General features: G+C 40.6%; 1 protein-coding gene across 2 annotated transcripts in view; it reads left to right on the forward strand.

Moving 5' to 3' along the window:
- The first annotated feature begins 1398 nt into the window (after positions 1-1398).
- The window catches only part of pld1 (phospholipase D1), a 96419-nt gene continuing 73020 nt past the window's right edge, over positions 1399-24797 (forward strand). Inside the window, exon 1 of one of the 2 annotated variants that reach the window (XM_031902209.1) lies at positions 1399-1517. Coding sequence is in view for 1 of the 2 variants with exons in the window: in XM_031902206.1 (XP_031758066.1) it covers positions 5027-5126 (100 nt within the window). In the remaining variant the exon portion in view is untranslated. Of the gene's footprint in view, positions 1518-5013; positions 5127-24797 lie in introns of those variants that run through there. The other variant, XM_031902206.1, reaches the window with a different exon arrangement.

Consider the following 24797-nt stretch of genomic DNA (forward strand, 5'->3'; position numbering starts at 1 on the left):
TCTCCAAAATTAAGTTTCCCTGTATGGACAACAAGACAAAAGATATTTAAAGGGATTCTGTCATTATTTTTATTTCTAAATTACGCTGTTTACATAGCAAATAATTCACTTGCTGCTCAGCAGTAAAGAGTGACTGGCGTTTATCATAGCACAAGTCACATGGCTATGGCACCCTGGGAAATGAAGAATATGACTAGCCCCATTGAAAATATAAAATATAAATATAATATAAATATTAAAAAATCTGTTTGCGCTTTTAAAAATGGATTTCAATGCAGGATTCTGCTGGAGAAACTGATGCATTGAAAAAAAAAATCCACCAATTTTGCACTCATATGCCACCTATCTACCCTTGGGTTCAAGCAATCAGAATACTCCAATATGGCCATCCACAGATAGATATTCCCAGTATCAAATGCATCTGTCCACACAGACGCAGAGTGAAAACTGTCCCTTTTATGGGCAGATTTTGCTTGTAGAACTCTATGTGAGAAACTGAATAACAGTAGTAAAGAAAGATAAGGCAGCACTAAGTGTGTTTTTGTTCATTTTTTTAAGATTGGTTTGGGGGCTGCAGGGGTATTGTTGTATGAGTGGCTAAGTGTAATTTGCCCATCAGTGGCTGCCTCACTGCTGGAGAGATGCTTTGTTCAAAATGTATTGCTTAGTAAATTTAAACAAGCATTCTTATTTTTTTATAAGACTCTCCATATATCATTGTTATTATTGACACAGGCAGCAAAAAATGTCCTGCTCATTTTACTAAATACACAAAGGCAGATAAATGAGGTTCTCTGTGCCTAATAATGCCACTATATTGAAAATAAATAGAATAAAGTGAAAGCAAACCATAGTTAGAAAAACTGTTTTTTTTTTGTAAGAAATTTTCACACACGTATCTATGTATGGCAATATCTTCCAGTTTGCTAAACTCCATGATTACTGTGATTAAATATGTTGTGCAAGCAAAGAAAATGTCAGTGACATTAAGTGCCTTAAATAAAATCACAGAATACTAAAAAATAGTGATTTCTTGCAGGAATAATACTAAAGCTGTATACAGATCCAGTAGTTGATCCTATGCCTGTATATACCGAGTGAGCTTTCTGTTGACTATTTTACAGAATATCACTATGATTTCTATTTTGATTAGAAGACACAGGTGCATTACTCTCAATCACTTGAAAAAGAGCAGTGTTTTACTATGTAAATGTGTTAGAGAGAGCAGTGTGGCCCCATCCCTTCAGCACAGCACCAAGTCTACATTTTCTTAGCACGCTGGCATTCTAACACTAAGGTCCCTCCCTTTGTCAACTGCTTGCACTGAAGGCCACAGACACATGATTTCTTTGGTGTGCTCATTTCCTGCTTTCTGGGAACCCTCGGCTGCCCGTGCTCCTACATACTGACAGAATCACAACTCAGCCATGCCCACAGAAGCTTTACTGCAGGGGCACTGAGTAAAGTCACAGAGTGAGAGCAACATCTTGTCAAATGGAGCAAATGGATTCCTGAAGGTACTTTACAGAATATATGAAGAAATATTTTGTCTTTACTACAGGGATATAAAACAATGTTGACAAAGCGTGTTGCTGGGAGACGTATTTGCAAGTCTTTCAGCAAGGCACAGGTTAAACATATTCCTAGTGAACAGTGGGAGTACCCTTGCTGACACAGCATTATGTTATTTTTCTTTTGATGAGAGATCTGTGGAGTTGTTTCTGCTATAGTGAGTTCAGTTTATGGCTCCATTTGGCTGGCCACTACTAGCTTTTAAACTCCTGGCATCAGTAGAGATTATAACATAACAGGAGGGCTGTGGGAAGTTATAAGGAAAGCTATAACCAAAGAATCAATAGCAGCTGACTCCAGAAGCTGCAAGCAAATACATACACAACTATATATATATATACATACTGTATACAACTATACATCTATATTTTTTGTAAACAAAGGTCTAGGGAATGTAAACAAAAAAAGCATCCAGAGAGTTAAACAGATATCCTAGATGGTCAAGACGCTATAAGTAGGTCTCTGAGAACTTTTCAAGCAATTTAAGCTGATTGAAATACCCCTTCACAGCTTAAAAGCCCCTGTATGAATTTGCAATAACCAACTGCTAGATGGCTCCTGGTTAAAGAATGTCAGCAAACATTATGGTTATAAACATTTTGCTTTACCTACAGAAAAAAAGCACCCAGAGCAAGACAGCATGACATCATGACCTGGACTCTCTTGCTCCAGTATAGACTTTTTATTTTCCTCATTAAAGTTCTTTCCAAGAACTGCCAAATCTTATTTGTATCCCATCTCAGTTGCAGTTCTTGCCACAAAATCAGGCAGAAAGCCCTCCTTACATCTGATGCTCCAGACTCAAGAGTACATCTTAGGGCAAGGACACACAGGGTGGATTGCCAGCCTGCAAATTAGCACAGGCTGACAAACCACTGCTATGCTTAAAGTTGTGCCTGCACCCAGAAGGACCCAGAATGTGCCCAAAAAACACCAAGGGGCAGATTTATCAAAATGTGAGTTTAGAACTTAATATATCAAATCTCACCCCCAGTCTATTCATCTTTTTAGATTTTTTTTTTAGATTTTTAGAAGCGTATTTATCAATGAGTGAAAATTAGAACTCACCATCTGATAAATACACTGCTTAGAGCAAACTGTTGGAAGGTATGTGAGTATCATGGGACCAATTCTGAGGAAGTGGTGTTACCACGAAACGCGTTAAGCTAAAGAGGTGAATATGCTCTGACCTATTTTTAAATGATGAAATAAATTTATGTTTTTATTCTCAAGTTTTTTCTGTGCTCCGCTTCTCTATCAATTTTTGCCAAAACATGAACCTTTCCTGACATAACTAAGCAGAATATTCAGTCATCCAAGAGACACAATTACCTAATGTGCCTAGAGATAACTGCACAGCACAGTCCTGCAGTCCTGCCTCACCCACATATTGCCCACAATGTCATCTGCTCATTCAGCAACAGCAACAAAACTAAAACTAATCTGGCCAACATTAGCCAGTCATACAAATCTCAGAAAAATCTCAAAAGATAAAACTACTTAGAAAGTACAAAAACATCCTTTAAAGGACAATCAATACCTAAATAATTTTTTTGCAGTACATTGTGAAGACCTGTTATCCAAAGACCAAAAGTAATGTGTTTTAAAATAAATATTTTATTTATTTAGTATATTTGCTCTATGCTCAACTCCATGGACTTCCATATTTTTGCAATATGCCCCTTTCATCTGCCCAATTAGAGTTGTATTCAGTGGTATCAAAACCTGTATTCTTGTGCAGACATAGCTACATACAAGCATTGCTAGGGCCACACTGACCGGGCCCAAGCAACCCAGCACCAGGGGGGTTGGAGTGTGGGCAGTCATTGCCCCCACCACACCACGTAATGGTCGGGGCAATGATAAGCGAGCGTGGACTAGGGGTAGGCAAGAGAGGCTCCTGCCAGAGGCCCACTAAACGTTGAGCTCTAGGCAGGTGCCACTTCTGCCTACCAATAGTTCCGGCTAGGGCCACCCTAGTTCGGTTTAGTTGTGTTGCCAGTGTCCCCTTTCAAATCTGATGATGTGATCAGTTGCTGGGGGTGGGGTGGGGGGTGCTGCTGGTGCAATTGCCCCCACTATAGTCTATCTATATAGTCTCAAATTCCACCTTAATTTATCTGTATAAAATAAATACAGATAGCCCTCCCTATTAACATTTATTAACATTTGTATATAAAGTGCCAATATATTCCGCTGTACAATAAGTGGGTTTCATACATTGGACATACAGAGTAGCATATAAAGCAACCAATAACCGATACAAGAGGTGAAGAGGGCCTTTCCCAAAAGAGCTTACTATCTACAAGGACCCTATAACAGTCAACTCAGTGTCAGGGCTGCTTTAAAGGAGAATGCAAGTCAAAATTTAAAAAGCATACTGCCCAATAGTCCTCCTATTGTTTAGTAAAAATGCCACACTTTTGGCTCACCTAATCAAATATTTACTCAGTCACACTTACTTCACATTTTCTAGAACAGGCAGCCATCTCTAAAAAAGTATTCTCCCTTCCTTTCCCTCCTTGCTTCATACTGCACATGTGTTTCATTCCCTCCCCCCATCCCCTCTGCCAGATCGGCTTCTGATTGGCTGGTGGGCATGTGTAGCTCAGAACAGGAGACAGGATCAAGTTACACACATGCTCAGAGAATAGGAAGGCTGCCACTGGCAGCCTACAGGAAGGACAGAGAGATTTTAGTGATGTCACTGTAGTCTGCTGTAGGCTGCCAGCACCATATCTCAGAGAAGCAAGCAGGGATCTGGGAATTTAGATATGCAGTAAGTACTTAAAAAGAATGCCTTTAGACTTACTTTTAAGTTATATTAACCTTTCATTGTCCTTTAAGGTACCAATGGGTCCAAAACAAAGAGCTCACTGGTGGGCCCCTGCAACTAATCTAATACATTGCTGTTAGGCCTGCCTTCAGGCCTAAGTATTTGAATATTCAGTATTTGAATACATTAAGGCAGGAAATACAGAAAAAATCTGTGCTTACTTAAACAGACATGACGTCGAGGCTTGGTAGCCAATACCACAGTGTTGGGAAAAGATAAACTGTGATCACGAATGACAGCTTCTATTAAAAATAATATACAGGAATATGTTTACCTCTTCCAGCTGATTAAAATGAGAGGCCTGACAATACTGGGGGGTGCATCAGATGAAAAGTCTGATTGTAGGCCCCCAGTCCTGGTAGGCCCTGCGCAATTGCCCCTTTTGCCCATTTATTAAAACTTCCCTGCACAGTGCTAATTTTTAGCATGAGCACAATGTATAACAAAACATACAAATCTGTCCCAAGAAGCCCAACTAATCAATGCTGAAATGTATGCTTTCTCTTTAAATGCAGAATGACTTGTTCGCTGCTTATAGTAACTGCATTAAGTGGCTGGAAAAGCTGCCTGCATTATTTTGTTAGCGGGTGTGTCTCACAGGTTGCTCAATGAATCCGGATGCTTTTAGCCTGCAGTCAGTTTCAGCTGTTCACTGAACACCACCACCTCCTCAAGGCTCTAGAAACAGAATCTTACGACACGGCATTGTCACGCACAGGTAACATGGGAGAGTTATGTCTGTGATTCTGTGCTGCATTGCAGGGTACCAGGAAGCTTGTATTGAGGGGGTTGTTCTCTGTACTATGGCAATGTGACAGGAGTATTTGTGCTTGTAAGAAAGAAAGGGTGCTGCTTTTGATATGTTTCTGTAACTGTCCTCATCTCAAAGTATGTATATATGTGTCTACGTGCAGTACATGGCTGTCTGTAATTACTATTACTGTACTGAGTCATTTGAAAACACTCAAGGAGAGTTAATAAATTCAAATTGTTGGGTTGCAAACTGATTGAATTTCAATGAAATGCATTCAGTGCAACCCTTCTTATCTAGAAGCAGCCCCAATTTTCCGCATGGTCTGCTAACATTATTGAACTGCAAACGTAAATAAGTGAGGCAAGCGTGTGTGGTTTTCCATTTTTCAAAAATAGATGTTTAATTTGTCACGTGGTTGGGAATCAAAACAGACTTGTAGGACTGTGCAGTACAGACCAAGGACTATATTTACATGTATTGCCTCACAACTGCGTAGGCAGATACCTTGCCTAGTATCTCTAGGCATCTGAGGACTTCTGATCCATTAATAAATCTAACTGAGTGGATAATGTTATAGTGGACTATACTTGTTACTATACTACTTGTGACTATTTATTAGTTTTGCTGTTGCTGCTTGTAGCTACAACAGAACTTCATTGGGTCTCTGTCACCACTCTGGAAAAAAATGTGTGTTATAGTCATGTGTCTATGCTTCCCCTCCTCCTAACTGTTAGTTGCACATTTAGTTGCATTAAACTCCCACAAGATAAATACATGCTAATCCCTATATTACTGGAAAAGAAGCAGCAAACGGCACAGTGGTTTTTAGTGTAGGTTTGAAAAATGTCAGCATAGCAGAATCTTTAATAAGTGGATATGGGAAGAGGTGACGTGCCCTTTGTGATGGTGATCCCTTGCATCTGGCTAATGAATATATATATACAATATATTGTATTGGGTGAGGGAATGATTTGTGACCCACATTATACTTTTACCTTTATACGAGTAAAATAAAGAAATCTGTACATCACATAATACTGTATCTATATTTATGCACTTCTATTAATTTTAGGCTTGTGATATGTCACTATGCCTACAAAGGGTAGAGGAGACTCATCATTGAAAAACTTCTAATTAAAACATCTAAGTAGTAACTTTTTAGAAGCCAGACATAGGAGTAAACAACTGAAACAATCAAAAACCTCTGAAATGGCATATAAATACACATACAAACTCAAGGTGATTAGTACCTAAAGTCTCCTTAAAGACTAGAATTGGAAAATTGGGCTTTTGGAAAGGGTGCAGTGCCATTAGTAAACTTTTCCAGGGTATTCAAAATTTACATTTTTAGACTATTTAAAAAATGTTTTGGTGAAATGCAGTACTATGCTACTGTGAAAACTTTGTGCTAAGATGAGAGTTTTGTCTATAGAAAAATCCTAGCTAAAGGCGCACACACTTGTGTGAGAAGCAGCTATTTTTGATTAGGGATGCCACCTCACCCCTTAAATACAGGCCACATATTTAATACTCATCCAGCATGGCTAGTTAGCAATTAATTTAGTTCATAGTACACAGCAGCACATAAATCAGTTTAGCCTGCAGCATGCATTTAAATTAATTGCTAATTAGCCATGCAGGATGTGAATTAAGGGTGAAGACACACAGAGCAACTAGTAACAGCTACTTTTTCATGGTTACTAAACGCCAGAAAATACCCTGCCATAGACAATACTGAAAATTGCCTCTGCTAAAACACAGGTAGAGACAATTATCAGTAAATAATCAGTGTTGTCTGTTTTAGTAGCCATGTCAATTAGCTGCTACTAGTAGCACTAACAGCGTGTCTTCACCTATGTTAATCTTTTCTTGTGAAGTTTTTTAATAAATAACATAAATACCCTAAATATGTGGTCGATATTAATGGGGTGAGGTGGCAACCCTATTTCTCATAGATGAAGAATGTTGTTGGTTCTGAGGTCACGAAGTAGGGTTGCCACCATTTGTGACCTGTTTTTACTGTCTAGGTGACAATCATATGGTGGAGAAAACTAAAAACACAGGTTTAAACTAACGTCAAAGTTTGCTTTGCCTTATATTAAAGGACAAGGAAAGGCTAAGTCACTTGGGGGTGCCAAAATGTTAGGCACCCCCAAGTGACTTTAATCACTTACCTTGTACCCCGGGCTGGTGCCCCTGTTAGGAAAAAACAGCACCAGCCCGGGGTACCTGTAGCGAGCGCTTCCTGCTTCGTTTTGCCGGGACCCCACGACCGGTGCATGCGCAGTAGAGTAAAAAGCCGACTTCTCTGTTAAAGTTCCACTATTCACTCTACTGCGCATGCGCGCGAAACAGGAAGGAGGAAGCGCTGCAGCTACCCCGGGCTGGTGCTGTTCCTAAAAGGTTTAATTCACTTGGGGGTGCCTAACATTTTGGCACCCCCAAGTGACTTTGCCTTTCCTTGTCCTTTAAGGTAGTGGTGCTTTTTGGTCCATTGTAATGTCACAATATTGCCATTATGGGCAAAGCATAGCTGATAGAGTTTAAATACAGGAAATATATCTGTGTATGATTAAATGAATAGAAGGGTAAGATTTATTTATGTTGGGTATGTTCAGGTTGTGGATTTCTCCTGTATTTCACCACAGGGATGCGCAGGACGCAGCTATCTTTATCAGACGTACAGACACAGGCATATCAAAGCACCAACGCTGGTGGAACACAACGTGATGTGTTCAACCTGCGTTTGAAGCTTGGATGCGCCTGTGTCTTTTCTTTCTTTTCTTTTTTTTCTGCTTTTCGTCTTGCACTCCACTGTGGAGGAGCGCAGGAGAAATCTACCACAGGAGAGTGCCAGATAAAATGCTAATGTGTAAGAGCCCTTAGAATGCACTAGAGTACACCACCAATGAATTTAGTGAAAACACTTCTTTTTTAACTGCTTAATACTGAGGGAAGAAATTAGAGAACTGCCATAGAATTAGTAATGTTACTGTACATAAGTCTTAACTTCTGTTGTAGGAAAACATCTCACTGGCTTAAAGGGGATCATGGAGCTCTACCCTAAACAGTGTGGGGATCTATTTTAGGGTCCCAACATATGGTTTAAGGATCCCTGATCTACACAGTGCTTATAATAATCTATCACAGGGGTGGGCAAACTTTTTAGCTCAGGGGCCACATTAATTAACATACGGGCCGGACCGGGCCGGGACAGCGTTACGCCCGGGGCTGCCATAAAAAATTATGGGGCCTCTCAGCTCCTCCCCAGCGACCCACTGCTTCCTCCATCCCGTCCTTCTGTTCCCCGGCTCCCCAGTGCATTCTTTTATATGGTTGCGCCCTGTGCGTGCTGACGCTGTGCGCACGCATGGGGCACAACCAATCAGAGCCCTTCATTCTTTTAAGGGGGGCGGAGACGGCGGGCCGGATTAAAAGGGCTGACGGGCCGGATGTGGCCCGCGGGCCGTAGTTTGCCCACCCCTGATCTATCAGAACAAAGTTAAAAACATTTTGATTTAATGTAATTGTAAAAACTAATGTTTTGGGTAGTTCTCCCAGCAAATGCAATATGATAGCATCTGTCTATTTCTAATGGATACTAATAACAAATAACATTAAAGGCTTCTGCTGGAGCAAACTGGACATACCCATAGACAGGGGATTAAGGTGCCGATACACTAATATTATCATACGAAACACGGTTTTGCAAATATTTGGTGCACGTATGGTGGGTTGATGAGGAGACCGATATCGGCAAAAGCCTTGGATATCTGTTATCTTGCCGATCAGACAGGTCTGAAAATTTTTATCAGGCGCCCGAACATTGGATGTAAGTTAATGCTGAATCGTCAATAGAGATTGAATTCTATTGTTTCTACCTGCATGTCTGACTAGTGGAGTGGACAAACAATCTTTCCTGTGACTAATTGTTGTGGACACCTTTTTTCTAAGTTTAATGGCCCAATGGGGAGATTAGTTGCCTGCAGTTAATCACTAGCAATAAAGTGAATCGCCAGTAGAAAGGCAAATGTATTGCTTTGTTTTCAGACGTCGCACAAAGTTTCCTGCAGGAGGAAACCCCATTCAATTGGAAAGCGACACGTATGCCTTCTCACCTGCGATTTACGATTAGTCACCCATGGTATTAGATACTAATAGCAAATAACTATAATATCTTTTGTTGGAGCAAACTGGACATGCCCATGCCCTTGCCATACACACGGGCAGCATAGGGCAGGCAGAGTATGACACACACAGGCAGGGTAGGGCAGGCAGAGTATGGCACACAGGCAGCATAGGGCAGGCAGATTATGGCACACAGGCAGCATAGGGCAGGTAGAGTATGGCACACACAGGCAGGGTAGGGCAGGTAGAGTATGGCACACAGGCAGCAAAGGGCAGGCAGAGTATGGCACACACAGGCAGGGTAGGGCAGGCAGAGTATGGCATACAGGCAGGGTAGGGAAGGCAGAGTTTGGCACACACAGGCAGCATAGGGCAGGCAGAGTATGTTATTGTAATGTGTATGGCCACCTTTACTTGTAAGTTTAAAGGCCAATGGGGAGATTAGTTGCCTGCAGTTAATCACTGGCAATAAAGTGAATCGCTAGTGAAAAGGCATACGTGTCGCTTCGTTTCCAGTACGGAAACCGTACTACTTTGGAAAGTGGTGTGTATGCCTTCCCACCGGCGATTAATTATATTTACTTTCCACTTTATTGCAGTGGAAAGGCATTTCGGGGAGATTAGTCACCCATGGAAGCCAAGATTTAACTGAGGGTGATTAATCTCCCTGTAGGCCATTACCCTAAAGGTGGCATAAGTGGTAGAAGTTACTGTGCCTCTCAGCAATATAAATCTAGGTTTCTAAGCTTTGGGAGTAAGACATAACTCATAAATACATTTTAACAAGTCAGTGCCCCATTCCACCACCTATACCTCTAGAGACCACAAGCAGATGATGGTTCTGCTTATAGTTACACCACAGCAAAATACACATTTTCATCAAATTATATTTTTCTGCTGCTCCCTGATGGATATTTTTCTCAAAATTCACTTTTTAAACTTTGCATACTAGGTAACTCTGGAAGTTGAAACCAAACAGTGGCATAACAAACGACTGATGAGTTAGAGTGGGATGTGTTTGTCCTGGCTTATGGAGTCATTGGAATGGCTTAAGAGCAACCTCATAACTTATTTTTGCACACACAGAAACCCATAAATAAAAGTTATGGGTTTGCACCTCTTAAGTTATTCTGAGTAGTGCTGCTGTTTTTGTGCTTGACTTTTACAGAAGATTTGTAGTTTGTATACATGCCTTATGGAGTCCCTTGCAGTTTAAAATGAAAGGTAATAATAGCATGTAAAGAATTAGGTCACACTTGGCAGATAAAGTAGTTGTTCTTATACCTCAAGGCACTTGTGTTCCTCAAAAAAAAAGGGTGCGCCAGGAATTGTTTCTTTAAAATTCTTAAAACAATATATTCTAATGTAAATGTATAGCTAATTTTCTAACTCCATTTAGAAACAAGATTATAATAAAGTTATAGCCAATCAGTGGAATGAAAATGTGAACGTGAACCCCTTTGCAGTTTCAGACTATGCTAACATGCTAGAGTTCTATTCTGGCCAGTCAACTTTGGTCAATCAAATAGTTCAAGATGGCTAGACATTGGCTGATCCTCCAAGTCAGTGCTGTCCAACTTCTGTGGTTCCGGCCAGTTTTGACCACTCCCCTTTTTAAACCACACCCACTTGAAACCACACCCATGTTATCACATGATCATACCTATATTAATGGTGGAAGTACAGCAAAAACCTGCCATACTCTGCCTTCCCTACCCTGCCTGTGTATTCCTTACTCTGCCTGCCCTATGTTGTCTGTGTGTTGCATTCTTTGTCTGCCCTATGCTGCCTGAGTGTGCCATACACACAGGCAGCATAGGGCGGGCAGAGTATGGCACACAGGCAGCATAGGGCAGGCAGAGTATGGCACACAGGCAGGGTAGGGCAGGCAGAGTATGGCACACACAGGCAGCATAGGGCAGGCAGAGTATGGCCCACACATGCAGCATACAATGACACAATGCTGGCACTGCTCCTGCAGTCTGCACAATAAGCATATATTAATAAACTTTTTAATTGCAGTACCACCTCAGTATATGTTCTTTTTGTACTGTGCAGGGTTTATTTGTGGGTTTCTACTGCTCCTATAGTCTGAGGTGTGCACAGGTGAACAATGTGGGTGCTTATAGCCTGAGCCTGAGGTGTGAACAATATGGGGATTAAAAGGTGTGCAGAACACAGGGGATTACATATTTAAACAATGCAGGGGGTTTACAGCCTGAATCTGAAGTGTGAACTATGCAAGGGGCCAGGTAATCACAGAACTAATACCATTTAAAGCTTACACAAGTTCCTAGTTCCAAGTTATCTGCTTGGTCACCATTCACTCTTCCATTGTTTGTTTAGGCTGACAACCTGAGTAATCAGAACCCACAGACAAGATGCATTGGCAACTTATATAAATGACAGATCATTTGCATTCCAAAAGGATTGCAGGATGGTCTATCAAGATTTTTATATTTCTTCTATTTTTAATGTGGGCTGTGCCCTGTACTTGTTCTGCTGATGTCCCACAGACAGCATTCAAATAGTTAAGTAGCTGTGTGAAACTAGTATAAATTTGCATGACAGACCCTGGCAGAACTAACTAGAACAGTAAAGCGCAACTAAGCATATAATATTTAATAAGCTCTTTGTTTGTGAGCTCCAGAACAACTGTTGCAAGTACAGTAGGTGGGGGAAAGATATATAGGAAGATAATACCACCTATATTTGGAGTGTTCTGTGGGTACTATTTTCCTAAGCAAATATGTCCACAAATGTAAAAAAGGAAGTTGTTTGTTATCAGGTGTAGGAGGGGGTTGATAAGGAAGGAAGGAATGTGTAGTACAAATAATGATAGATAATACTAACCAGATGCGATATGGGAAGAAGTATTTGGCCAAGAGCCAGTTAAACAACCTGTGAGAAACTGGATATCTCAGCAATTGCCTAATTGTGCTCTCTTTTCTTGGATGGCTAGCAATTTTATGACTAGCTTCTCCTTCTGCTATTGGGTACTGGAGAGCCTTTTATAAATACCAGGATGCACTCTAATATCCTGGTTTGTTGTTTGTACTGGGAAGTGGCCTTGAATATGCACTTATGAATTATCTAGCTTAAATGTGTGTTGCTTAGATTTTGTTGTGCCTGTTCATATGTAAACTGCCTTGACTTCTCAGTTTGGGCAATACAATTTTCTGTGCAAAACTGGCTGTACACTCTCATTCTGCGCTGCCCAAACCTATCTAACTCCTGGCACAAGTGGCATTTGTTACTTTGGCTGTGGAAGAAGTGTAAAATGGATCAAATTAGTATGGATCTCTGTTCTGCTTTTCCCATTCAGCTACTAGTTTGGTAAGCTACAGCCATTTCTCTGGGCAACACTATTCCAAACAGATATTTTTTTACATATTTATATGAAAGACATCACTTATAAGAACAAATGCTACCTCCTCATACTTAGGGGCTGATTTACTAATCCACGAACGGTCCGAAGGTGTCCGAATGCGTTTTTTTCGTAATGATCGGTATTTTGCGATTTTTTTTCGTAAATTGTCGTGACTTTTTTGTAGCCGTTACGACTGTTACGAAAGTTTCAGATTCATTCAAGTTTCAGTATCGTGACTTTTCTTGGGCCAGGTTGGAGCTGCAGAGTGCCATTGAGCCCTATGGGAGACTTTCCTTGGGCCAGGTTGGAGCTGCAGAGTGCCATTGAGCCCTATGGGAGACTTTCCTTGGGCCAGGTTGGAGCTGCAGAGTGCCATTGAGCCCTATGGGAGACTTTCCTTGGGCCGGGTTGGAGCTGCAGAGTGCCATTGAGCCCTATGGGAGACTTTCCTTGGGCCAGGTTGGAGCTGCAGAGTGCCATTGAGTCCTATGGGAGGCTTCCAAAATCATGCAAAGTCTGAAAGTTTTGCCCGCCGTTTACGAGCACTCAATACGAAAAAGTTGCGACAATATACAAGCAAATCGTAACGGTTACGAAAAAGTCGCAACGGCGACAAAAAAATCTCAAAAAATATGAAAAAGTCGCAAAATGTTCATTTCCAATCCGAATTTTTTTAATTCGGATTCGAATTCGTGAATTAGTAAATCAGCCCCTAAGTTTATTGCAATAACAGCAGTCAAATAAAAGGGAAATTGGGTAACTGTCTGACAGTGGGATCTTGCAACATATATTTATATCCTCATAATTCTGGGCAAACATAAAACATTAATTATCGTGTAAAAATGTTTACTGTTATTATAACTATTAGAATTAGTCACCTTTAGGTAGATTTTGGGGAGCCCCATTACTGGTGCAAAGTTGAACTGTAAAACTCAAGACACTCTCACCTTTTGTTTAACTTCAGCTCCCAGCACCTCCCAACAGTTAAAGGTTTTTCTTAAACATAAAGGACTCAATCACCTGCTTTCACCACACCCTACCTTTGTAAGAACATAATAAGCCTGCAAGCAGCAAAGAGATGGAAAAGATTTTACCTCTGTCCCACCTTCAATTTTCTGCTCTATTTTAATGCAAAGAGTAAAGACAGGTTTCAATACAGTGTAAGTATAATATCCCATGTGCCTAGTCCCAAAAGGAGCGGCTGGCCAGCATGCAACCCCTTAATTTTTGATATCCAAGGCTCGGGCCTTTGTAGCCTTGCCACAAATCCCTGTCTGGATTTAATTATATACATATATAATACACAAATTAAATTGATGTAAATTATATACTGTATATATAATTGGTGCTCAGTGTTTTAATTTTTATCCCAACTCACTGAAATGTATATTGTAATAAATAGTGGTTTCCTGTTGATCACAGTCTCTGTGACCAAGCCTTTGGCTTCGTAACTTTATGTGGTCATGAAACTTCTCAGTGGCTTATACTGTCCTTATATTTTACAATAGGGATAAATTATTCACTATATAAAGTTTTAGTGATGTAATTGCAATCAATGCTTAGTGGTGTAATGTCACATAACTCACTGAAACAAATGTATAATAAAAGTTCCATCTGAAAGATTTAAATATTCATACATAAGTGTCCCCTTGTCACTTGAAGTTACTATATACAGTATATTTTTAATAGGGATTTCCAAGCAAGCTTAGTATAATCAAGTGCCTTGTGCTTTTTCTGTAAATAAACATGGTGCAATTAATCCAAGGCCAATAGAAAACTCCCTAACATTTTGGCACCCCAAGTGCCTTTCCTTCTCCTTTAACTTTGTCTTTTTGTGCCAGACATAAAGCTATCTATACTAGCTAGTAGCACTGCTGCCTTTTTTTTTTTACTCACAATTTAAAGGTTGAAATCCAAAAAAAAAAGCTTTAGCAGGTTTGCTGCAAAACATTTATTATGGGTAGTGGTAACACAACATGTTTCGGGTCAATACCCTTTATCAAGTACACTTGATATATATACCTGCTGAAGCTATTTTTCCTATTTTTTATTATTAAAAATAATAATAAAAAAATGTGTGTATGTATATGTGTAATATATACAGTGTATATGTGTATATATATAACAAGAACAATATATACAATTTTTTTGATAACCATAGGGAATGTTTTCCCTATTTATAGTGAAGTAGAATTAACATTCTAGTTATTTCCTATATGTTTTTCATATTAGTGGTAGCAGTTAAAATCTCTCACATAAGCAACCACACTCACAAATCCTAATTAACAGTGCCCTCCAGTGGGCAGACGATAATGAAACAAGAAACGACTAACTTCCTTACAAAATATCTTAGCTGAGAAAATAATCCATACAAAGAATATATCCTTTTCCTAATCCATATGGCCCTTTAACATTTTCAGTGCTGGATGACTATGCAGATGCAATAGAATAAGCACACTTTTTATTCATATTTTAATGGAGATTTACATCCTGTCCCTAAAATCTTTTATTGGAAGCTATACACTACACTGTACATAGTGTGAGCCATGAAAAACATTCTCACTGAGTAGGGAAACTCAGGGCCAGCCCTGGGCAGCACGCCACCCAGCCGCACCTAAAGTTTGCTTACACATAGAGCACTGTGGTCTAGGCGCACACCCCCTGTGCTCGGGGTGTACAGTTAGGGGCATATTTATTATGCTGTGTAAAAAAACGGCAAGAAAATTCGCCACACATTGCCAGGCTTCGCAGTGTAAAAATGGCGTAAAATCAGCGTAATTGTTTTACACGTTTTTTCTTCCACCGGAACTTATGAAAAAAACGGCGTAATATCCGGCGTTCAGATGGCGATCTTTTCCATTTATGTTACACAGCTTTTTACTCCGTTTTTTCGGCGAATTAGTTTTACACAGCATAATAAATACGGCCCTAAGTCAAATGATGCGCATGCGCGTGATCCTGCACTGCACAGAAATCTGGCCTTGAGGGAACTCTCAGAGTGCATTCATAAACCCCAGGCTCATATGCTGAACAGTTTAAACATAAATCCATCTCCTTTAATTAAATCCAATAAATTCACGATACTTGAACTAGACCAAAGTTGTGAATCCATTAAGGGAGAAAAAATGTGAAACTGTTTAAACATATGGTATTTTTATTTGGACTTTCTAGAGTCTACATGGCATTCACATATATTCAAAACAGATAGAAATGTTGAATATGAATCTTTTTGTGGTTGCAAAAGGACTGACCAAAGGCTATACTTATGCCCACTGCAAAGAGTTCCCCTTCAGTAAACCTTGCAAATAAGGAAGTCTACTAAATTGGAAGTTGTATGAGAAACTATATGGGGTTGCATAGGTTTCTAAATAATCTGTTCAGGGCCGGAACTAGGGGTAGGCAGAAGAGGCACCAGCCTAGAGCGCTACGGTGGGGGGGCGCCAGGCAGGTATTCTTTTACCTACCTCTAGTTCTGGACCCGTTCCCCTCACTGCAGCGGCCCTGACAACCCTGCCACCATGTGTGCACGCATTGTGCGCTCATTTGCGCATGCAGACACACATGGGGGCGGGGTTGGATGGGGCGGGCCAAGCAGACCAGGTTGCCTTGGCCCAACATGGAGTCTGTTCAATGACAAACCTTGGGATTTGGCAGTCCTCTGTGCTGCACAGATATCAACCTAGCCTTACATTGTATACCTCATCTGAACTGCAAGAAATAAATGTATGTTTTTACACAGACATACCTGATTTCACTGATTGAAGGATAACCACGATAGGCTAAATCTGTTCACTGGGACCACCCTCCCCCCTTCCATAAGCTCACAGTGTAACAGTATAATCCTCTCTAACCTTGTTCCATTGTGAAACTATGGATTCCCTCTGCTTTTCAGAGAACATGTGCAGATCCCACTATTGAAAGTAGAAAGATGTCAAGTCCCAGAGTCCGTAAGTGGATCAGTGGATCAAAGTGAGGGAGGGGTTGCATTACACTGTAAAATGAAGGGGGTGGATGCAACCGGTGAATGCATACAGGTTAGGATGGTTTCCGTTCAATCAGTGGAATCGAAGATGTCTATTGATGAGCGAATCTGTCCCATTTTTCTTTGTCAAAAAGTTTGCAAAACGGCTAAAAATTCTCAAAATGCGCATGCAACAATTTTTCTCACATGTGCAACAATTTTTACACGCAACTTTTTTTCTCACTCCAAAGACATTGGAGTCAATGGGCATTTTTTTTTCTCACTGTTGTCATGCACCTTTTTTTTTACGCACACAATTTTTTTATGCTTGCAATTCACTAATGTCTGTGTAAAGAAAAAAGTTGGAATTTATATAGTGGTAATGTAATTCTACATAAGCTCAAATGAATACGCTCAAGTCAAAAAGGGAGGTATTTTTCTCTTTGAGGGTGAACTACCCCTATAAGTTTGACTGCATTCTTCCATTTTTACAGTTATTCTTCATTGACAGAAAGTATGCAAGATGAATGTGTAAGAATATCAGAGAACCACGTGCTTTAACACTACCAGCTGTTTACATCATTTATGAAGGTTTCTATTTATTATGGTTTTCCATTAATAAAAAGAAACTGCTGCATTTGTTCTGTTATCTCTTCTCAAAACCAACATTGTTCTGTATCTCTCATTCTATGGGGAGCCATATTTTTACCACTAGATTTTACAAGATTTGGATATAAAGAGTTGGTTTCTTTCAGCACAAAAGGAGTAAAAACAACAGCTAATACTGTCTTTGTTTCAGTGTAAGGGGAGGCACACTACAAATATGTTACAGTGCATAGTATATACATAGTCACAAAAGCCTGACAGCTTGTAATTGTTACGGGTGTGAGGGAAGTGTGCTGCAGGAGAGGTGGTATGTTGGACAAGCAAGCATTCTGAGAGCCAAGGAGGAAATGTTTAACAGGGCAGTAGTCTGAAACATGCAGCTCCAGGTACAGTATGATAGAGGTCACTATCAGAATCACTGGCAAATTGCTAAGAGAAAGAAGTGTTGTTTATGTATGGGTACAGTGAGAAACGGCATGTGGCTAATGTAAGACTAATGCTGAGGACCACCAGGCTGTCATTTTATAGCCTGACATGCCACCAAGTGCTAAAGGAAGCACATAATACCTGACACAGCAATTCATCTTTTGGGGATGTAATAAAATTGTCACACCCATAGGGGCACATTTACTAACCCACGAACGGGCCGAATGCGTCCGATTGCGTTTTTTTCGTAATGATCGGTAATTTTGCGATTTTTTTTCGTGTTTTTTTTCGGCGTCTTTACGATTTTTGTGTAAAAACGTGAGTTTTTCGTAGCCATTACGAAAGTTGCGCAAAGTCGCGATTTTTTCGTAGCGTTAAAACTTGCGTGAAACGTTGCGCGCAAGTGTTAACGCTACGAAAAAATTGCGACTTTGCGCAACTTTCGTAATGGCTACGAAAAACTCGCGTTTTTACGCAAAAATCGTAAAGACGCCGAAAAAATCGAAAAAAATACGAAAAAGTCGCAAAATGTTTGTTTCCAATCGGAATTTTTCCAATTCGGATTCGAAATCGTGTCTTAGTAAATCAGCCCCATAGTGTTGCCGCTTAAAGAATATTTTTTACCAGGTAACAACCCAACATACCCAGTGCCCCTATAGCATTTATGAAATGAGGAACCCACCTTTCAGTGAGTGATTCTCTGGAGCAGAGATAAGGGGGCCCCGGAATAGAGCGAGGAAGGAGTTGAGGGCACGGAGCCATGACAAGGATAGGAAAAGGCCCGGGAAGGTGTTTGGTGCTAGGGAGGATGGGTAATGTAGTCCAGGCAGGGATTGGCTAAGAGAGAACAGAGAAGGAGATAAGCGGGGAGGAGCATAAGGGGAGGTGGCCATTTTGGTTTAACAAGCTCCCTCCCTCCCGGATTTGAGGAAAAAATGGGTAGTAGTAAGGAAGAGGTGAAGTAGAGAACTGTAGTCGCAGCCGAGGATCCCAGAGGCAAGCGGAAGGTTAGGCCTGAGGCTAGGTATTACAGCCATAGGTCGGTGGTAAATGAGGCTGTGGGGGTTAGAGTAAGGGGGTTTTAACCTCAAGGAACTGATTGTGAGGGGCAGGTACAGCTTCCCCAAAGCAGCCTTCAGCGGCTTATTGTTATTTTGTTGTCAAGAGATTAAGATATGTTATTTAATTACATTAAGATGTTATTGTTAAATAGGGTTGTGTGGAATAAGGAAAATGTTATAATGTTGCAAATAAACGGCTGCGGCCTTTTCTATCCACAAAATGTTGCCGTGTGAGTGTGTTCGATAAGGGGAAAAGGAAAAGGGTAAGTGAAAAGGGGTGAAACAGAGGGCCACAAATTTGATGCTGCCCTTGTCATGGGAGAGCTGGTATTCAGCAGGTTAATCAGGTTGTTATGCTAGATGGTGATTGGTTGCTACGTGATATATTACCTCTTATTTGTGATACACCATGTCTTTACAAAACAGAAACCTTTGTAGAAAGATAGAGTAAAGCTAAGGGAACTGTGAACTGACTCAAGTGTTTCCACAAAACACTGTGAGGAAAAAGTTACCCAGTTATAAGAAGCAGGATTACTCCAAAAAGCCCAATAAAAGGAGGTGGTATAATTCTCAAATTAATACAATTTAGGGATAATAAATTGGTTGTGAGCTTTAACTTATTACATACAGTATATGCTCCAGACTGACTGACTGTAAATAAATACATGAATAATAAGTATGGTTTGTAAGTAAAAGGGCACTTCAGTTGTCCTGGAAAGCTGAAGAAATGCCTGTCTGCTTATGATCTTACAACAGAGACTGCATGAAGTTTTATCAGATGCAATAGCTGTTACATAAGTTCCAATTTGTTTTAATCCACCACACCACTCAGTCCATCTTCAATTAGCACTTAAGTAACACTAGTGTTCCTTTGCTTTTGAGTTGACAGCAGGAAGTGGAAGTTGCACCCACCAAGCCTTGCATAATAACACATTTTGCAGACATTTCACAGTAAATGAGAAGCTGCATATTTGACTCTTCGCTACTTTTCTTAGGCTTTATTTTAGTTACAACTGAAAACAACAGTGTACCTACATCCTTTCCAGTATGGCAGCACTGCAAATAGATATATCTATATTGCTAATTAAGACTGCAGATGCTCAGTTAAATTGTACGCTTGTTGGTGAAGGCATTCACTTGCTACTTTTAGAAAATCGATATTTTGCTGCCATACATATTTACTTTAAAATACATAGATACAAAATGTAAATAGGGGATAATGTACACCCTGTTGCAGTTTACAGGAATATAAAGTCAATACAGAGTTTTATGACCATAGACACAAGGCTACAGACTAAGGGCTTGTATAGTTGCCACTTGTCCAGTTTTTTTTTTTCTTCTCGGAGCTGTTCCATTTAAATCTGTCTGGGTTTCAGAAATGTGAAACTCAATTAAAAATCTGGCCAATTGCTGCCTCTGATGTCTAAGCCCCACCCATATTTGTCACATACATGCCCTCCTGTCACTGCTCCGGCTTTATGTCATAGGTCTGTGTTTTTTGTCAAGGGTAGAAGGTGGCAACCCTATCCTTCCCCCATGTAAAAAAGCTGTGGACTTGGCAGAATTCTGTATGGCTTCTATGGTCAGATTTTTTGGCATGTATTAGATGGCATGATTTTGTTGGTATACAAATCTGTATTACCAAAGTGTAGCTTTAAATGACAGGATAAGTTGTGTAAAAGTACATCTTCAAGGTCACTAAATTCATTTTGTTGTGGGACCCAGCAGTTGTTAGAATTCAGAAGTCACTGCTGTGGAATTCATGGGGTTTACAAACCCAAATCCTTTCCTTGTAACCCATGACTTTTAAGCTCTAGTCTAGAGGACTTAAGGCAGTGCTGATACTGGGGGTAGGCAAAAGAGGCACATGCCTAGAGAGCAATGGAGAGGGTGTGTAATTCCCACCCACCAAAAATGTAATTACATGAGTCCCTCTGCTCTGGTAAGGGGGTGTGTTGGCAAATGTAAGGCAGGTGCAAAAAGGTACTTGCCTTGGGTTTCAGCACTTTTTATCCCAGCTCTGAGTGATTCAATTCCACGCAGCTCTGAGTGTTGACTGAATGTATGAATGACTACACATTGACTTTGCCCACATATGGGATGCCAGTGCAACAGCCAGATGCTGCAACATTCCAAATGCTACAGTTACCACTTTTTTAGGTAACCTCTGCTCTAAGCTGTGTGAAAGTACACAAAGACACATTTAGGGGCTGATTTACTAAGACACATTTTGCGATTTTTTCGGCGCCTTTACGACTTTTCGGATTTTTTCGTAGTGTTAAAACTTGCGCGAAACGTTTTAATGCTACGAAAAAATCGCAACTTTCGGAATGGCTACGAAAAACTCGCGTTTTTTCGCAAAAATCGTATTGGTAACGAAAAAGTCGCGATAATTTTCAGAGAAAATGGCAAAATACCGATCATTACGAAAAAAACGCAATCGGATGCATTCGGACCGTTCGTGGGTTAGTAAATGTGCCCCTTAGACTTGATTGAATACAATAAGGATCATTTACTGTGTGAAAGACGGGGTAAAAAGTGTAAAAACAAGCGCAATTCACTTTTTAACATCAACTTAATAAATTCCCACTGACCACTTTGCTCCAAATTGGACATGGTTGCATTCAAAACTGTTGGAGCTGATATTTCTGCTGCTCAGTTTTAAAATGACACCGGTGTCTTTTTAGCAATGTATTGCTAGTTCCCTTGCTATGTGACCAATCTACCATGCACCATGGTGTGTACGTGTGTACTTTCACACAGCTTAGAGCAGAGGTTACCTAAAAAGTGGTAACTGTAGCATTTGGAATGTTGCAGCATCTGGCTGTTGCACTGGCATCCCATATGTGGGCAAAGTCAATGTGTAGTCATTCATACATTCAGTCAACACTGCGTGGAGCTGCGTGGAATTGAATCACTCAGAGCTGGGCTAAAAAGTGCTGAAACCCAAGGCAAGTACCTTTTTGCACCTGCCTTACATTTGCCAACACACCCCCTTACCAGAGCAGAGGGACTCATGTGATTACATTTTTGGTGGGTGGGAATTAGCAAGTGAGGGAATACACCCCCTTACCAGAGCAGAGGGACTCATGTGATTACATTTTTGGTGGGTGGGAATTAGCAAGTGAGGGAATACACGGTTATGGGTTAAGTTGATCCAGGGACTGGTCCGATTGCAATCTTGGAGTCAGGAAGGATTTTTTTCCCCTCTGCGGCAAATTAGAGAGGCTTCAGATGGGGTTTTTTGCCTTCCTCTGGATCAACTTGTAGTTAGGCAGGTTAGATATAGGTATTATGGTTGAACTTGATGGACGTATGTCTTTTTTCAACCCAACTTACTATGTTTAATATGTTACTATGTAATAAGTTATTTTCTGTCACAATATTGATAGTTTTGAATTGCATTGTTTATATATAAGCATTTACTTTTTTTTGCCTCAGTTAAATCATTTAACCCAACTCTGCTTGTAAAACATTTATTCTTATTACCATTTTATATTTAGCCAGACTAGATCGCTGTTTTTTTGTCATTAAGCAGGTAGAAACAATGTAACATGAGTACCAGGGATGACACTTTTCTATTTAAAGGAGTAGTTCAACTGATATAATGGCCTATTCTTTCCAACATTTCAGTTGGTATTCATTTTTATAGTATTTAATATAATTGCCTTCCTCTCTTGTGTTTTTCCAGCTTTCAAATGGGGGTCACTAACCAGGCAGCCAATAAATTATAGCTCTTTGAGGCTACTATTTGTCACCTTTATTGTTTTTGTTACTTCTTTCACTTACCTTCCTATTCAGACCTCTGCTATTCATCTTTCAGTCTCTCTCTCAAATTACTGCCTGGTTGCTATGGTAAATGGGACTCTTAGATGCTGAAATTCCAGACTGGACAAAAAACTAAATTAAGTCCGCCACAAAAAAAAAAATATAATTGCATATTGTCAAATATAACTGTCCGCATCCTACTATATGTTTAATTAAAGGTGAATTACCCCTTTAAGCACAAATAGTAACCATCATTTTTCAAAAAGTGGGTCAACAAGGATAGCTGAAATAGCACTTTTTAGATTTTTGCAGGGCAGAAAGGGGGCAATTTCCTTAAACACATACAGAAACAAGGCAAAGCACCAAATGTTCCAAGTTGGGTATGAAGGTTGAGAAGGAGAGGATTATTTGAATAAGAAAGGAGAAAGGGCAAAGAAAAAAATAGGCACTTAGGCATCCATGAGAAAGTTAAGCTATGCAAGTAGATCACGTTAAACAGAAGTTTCCTTATGAGGTGACTTCAGAAAGCCAAAGTGACACATATGTTTTGTTCTACAGGAGTTGGCCATCTTGAAGTATATTTCAATATATGGACAAACAATCCCTGTTTTGCTTAAAGGGAAGGGCATATATATGTAGCCCACTTATGATTATATGTGGCACTACCTGCTGATATATCACTATACTTGGCGCTTTCAGGAGTCCTGAGCCCCGCTTACTATGGGGGAACAGCTATTACTTTGTACTTTGGCGTGCCTCCACCCAGGATAGGGATAGAATGAACTATAACTCCCCTCCTGGGACATTGATACTGTACTGCAGTGTGGGGACTCCCAGCACTCCTGGCACCTTGCCCCCTCCCTGGGGTAGTTGCTTACCAGGCAGGTGGATCCTCCAGATATGCAGAGACAGGACACTGGATGAATGCTTAACCAGTGGAACTTATTTATTGTACAGATGTATTAGACAGGTAGGTTGCATACAGGAGCAATGAGGCAGTCAGGGTATACTCCCTCTTCCTTAAGAGACCCTCTCTCCACGAGATATTAGCAGTACTACACGCCAGATGATTCCCTTTAGAGGTTCCCTCCGGTACTTCTCGCCAGAAGCCCCTCTCTAGGGCACTTCCCGGTACTACACGCCAAGCGGACACCCCCTCAGCAGACCTCACCCCGGTACTTCCACTTAGATACCCCTGGATTAGGCAAATCTCCTACACTTAGCACTTTATACCCTGACTCCAGCTATGAGTGCTGGTGGATCTTAATCCATTAAACCTCCTGTCGGGGCCACGCTGCCCAACTAGATAACCTGTCTCCCACTCCTAGAGTGGTCTATAACAACTCTCTAACTGTCTAATGCTGACCTGTGGTGTACCTCTTATCCAAGAGGGGTCCCAGGCTGAAAGACCTGCAGGCACATGGCTGCACAGCCTTATATACTGTGTGCACCCAGTGGCCTAACTATAGAACTGCAGGGAAGCTAACTCCCTGTTAACCCTTATAGTGCCAAACCACCCAAGGTGTCCCACTACTAAAGTGTTACCCTCCCTTGGGGTATATCCTGGGGGTAACCAACCTAGGGGACCCAGATTTTGGGGATCCCTACATATAGAATATTATATAAATATTGAATATTATATATAATAAAATGGGTGAGTGCAGAGGATCCCTTGTTATTGTCTATATGAATTCTGTGATTCTGTGGTCACAGCCTCATTGCACCCCCACTGAATGGTTTAAAACGTAATGGTGAGCACAACTTTATCTTTTATTTTGTGTGAGCTACTCTCCCATTAGCTGTTGCTAGGTGGCAATCTCCCATAGAACAAAGAAGAGTTTACAGGGATCTATGACCTACAAACAGCATTTGTTCTAGGGATAGGATTGCCACCTAGCAACAGCACCCACCCATGTCCCACCCTTAAATTACATCATGCAGTTCTTTCCAGAATTTCTACCAAAAGTACTGAATTTCTCAGTGATCCCCAACCAGTGGCTTGTGAGCAACATGTTGCTCACCAACCCCTTGGATGTTGCTACACACTGTGAAAGAAAAATTGATGTATATAAGGAACTTGTTGGTGAATAAGCCATAGAGTTTAAACTGGATGCTGGGATGTAAAACAGGTGTCTGTTTGTGATGGACTGTATATTAACTAGTTTCCTCATCTAGGAAGAGCACTTGTTGTGTAATATATTCCTTGGCAGGGAAAGGAAACACCTGGCTGGGTTAGCTCTGACTAATAAGAAGCTGGTTCTGTTCCAGCCAGGGCACTACTACAAGTAGTTTTTATATATGTATAATTTTTTTTT

Source organism: Xenopus tropicalis, chromosome 5 (assembly GCF_000004195.4).
Source record: "Xenopus tropicalis strain Nigerian chromosome 5, UCB_Xtro_10.0, whole genome shotgun sequence".
Taxonomy (NCBI): domain Eukaryota; kingdom Metazoa; phylum Chordata; class Amphibia; order Anura; family Pipidae; genus Xenopus; species Xenopus tropicalis.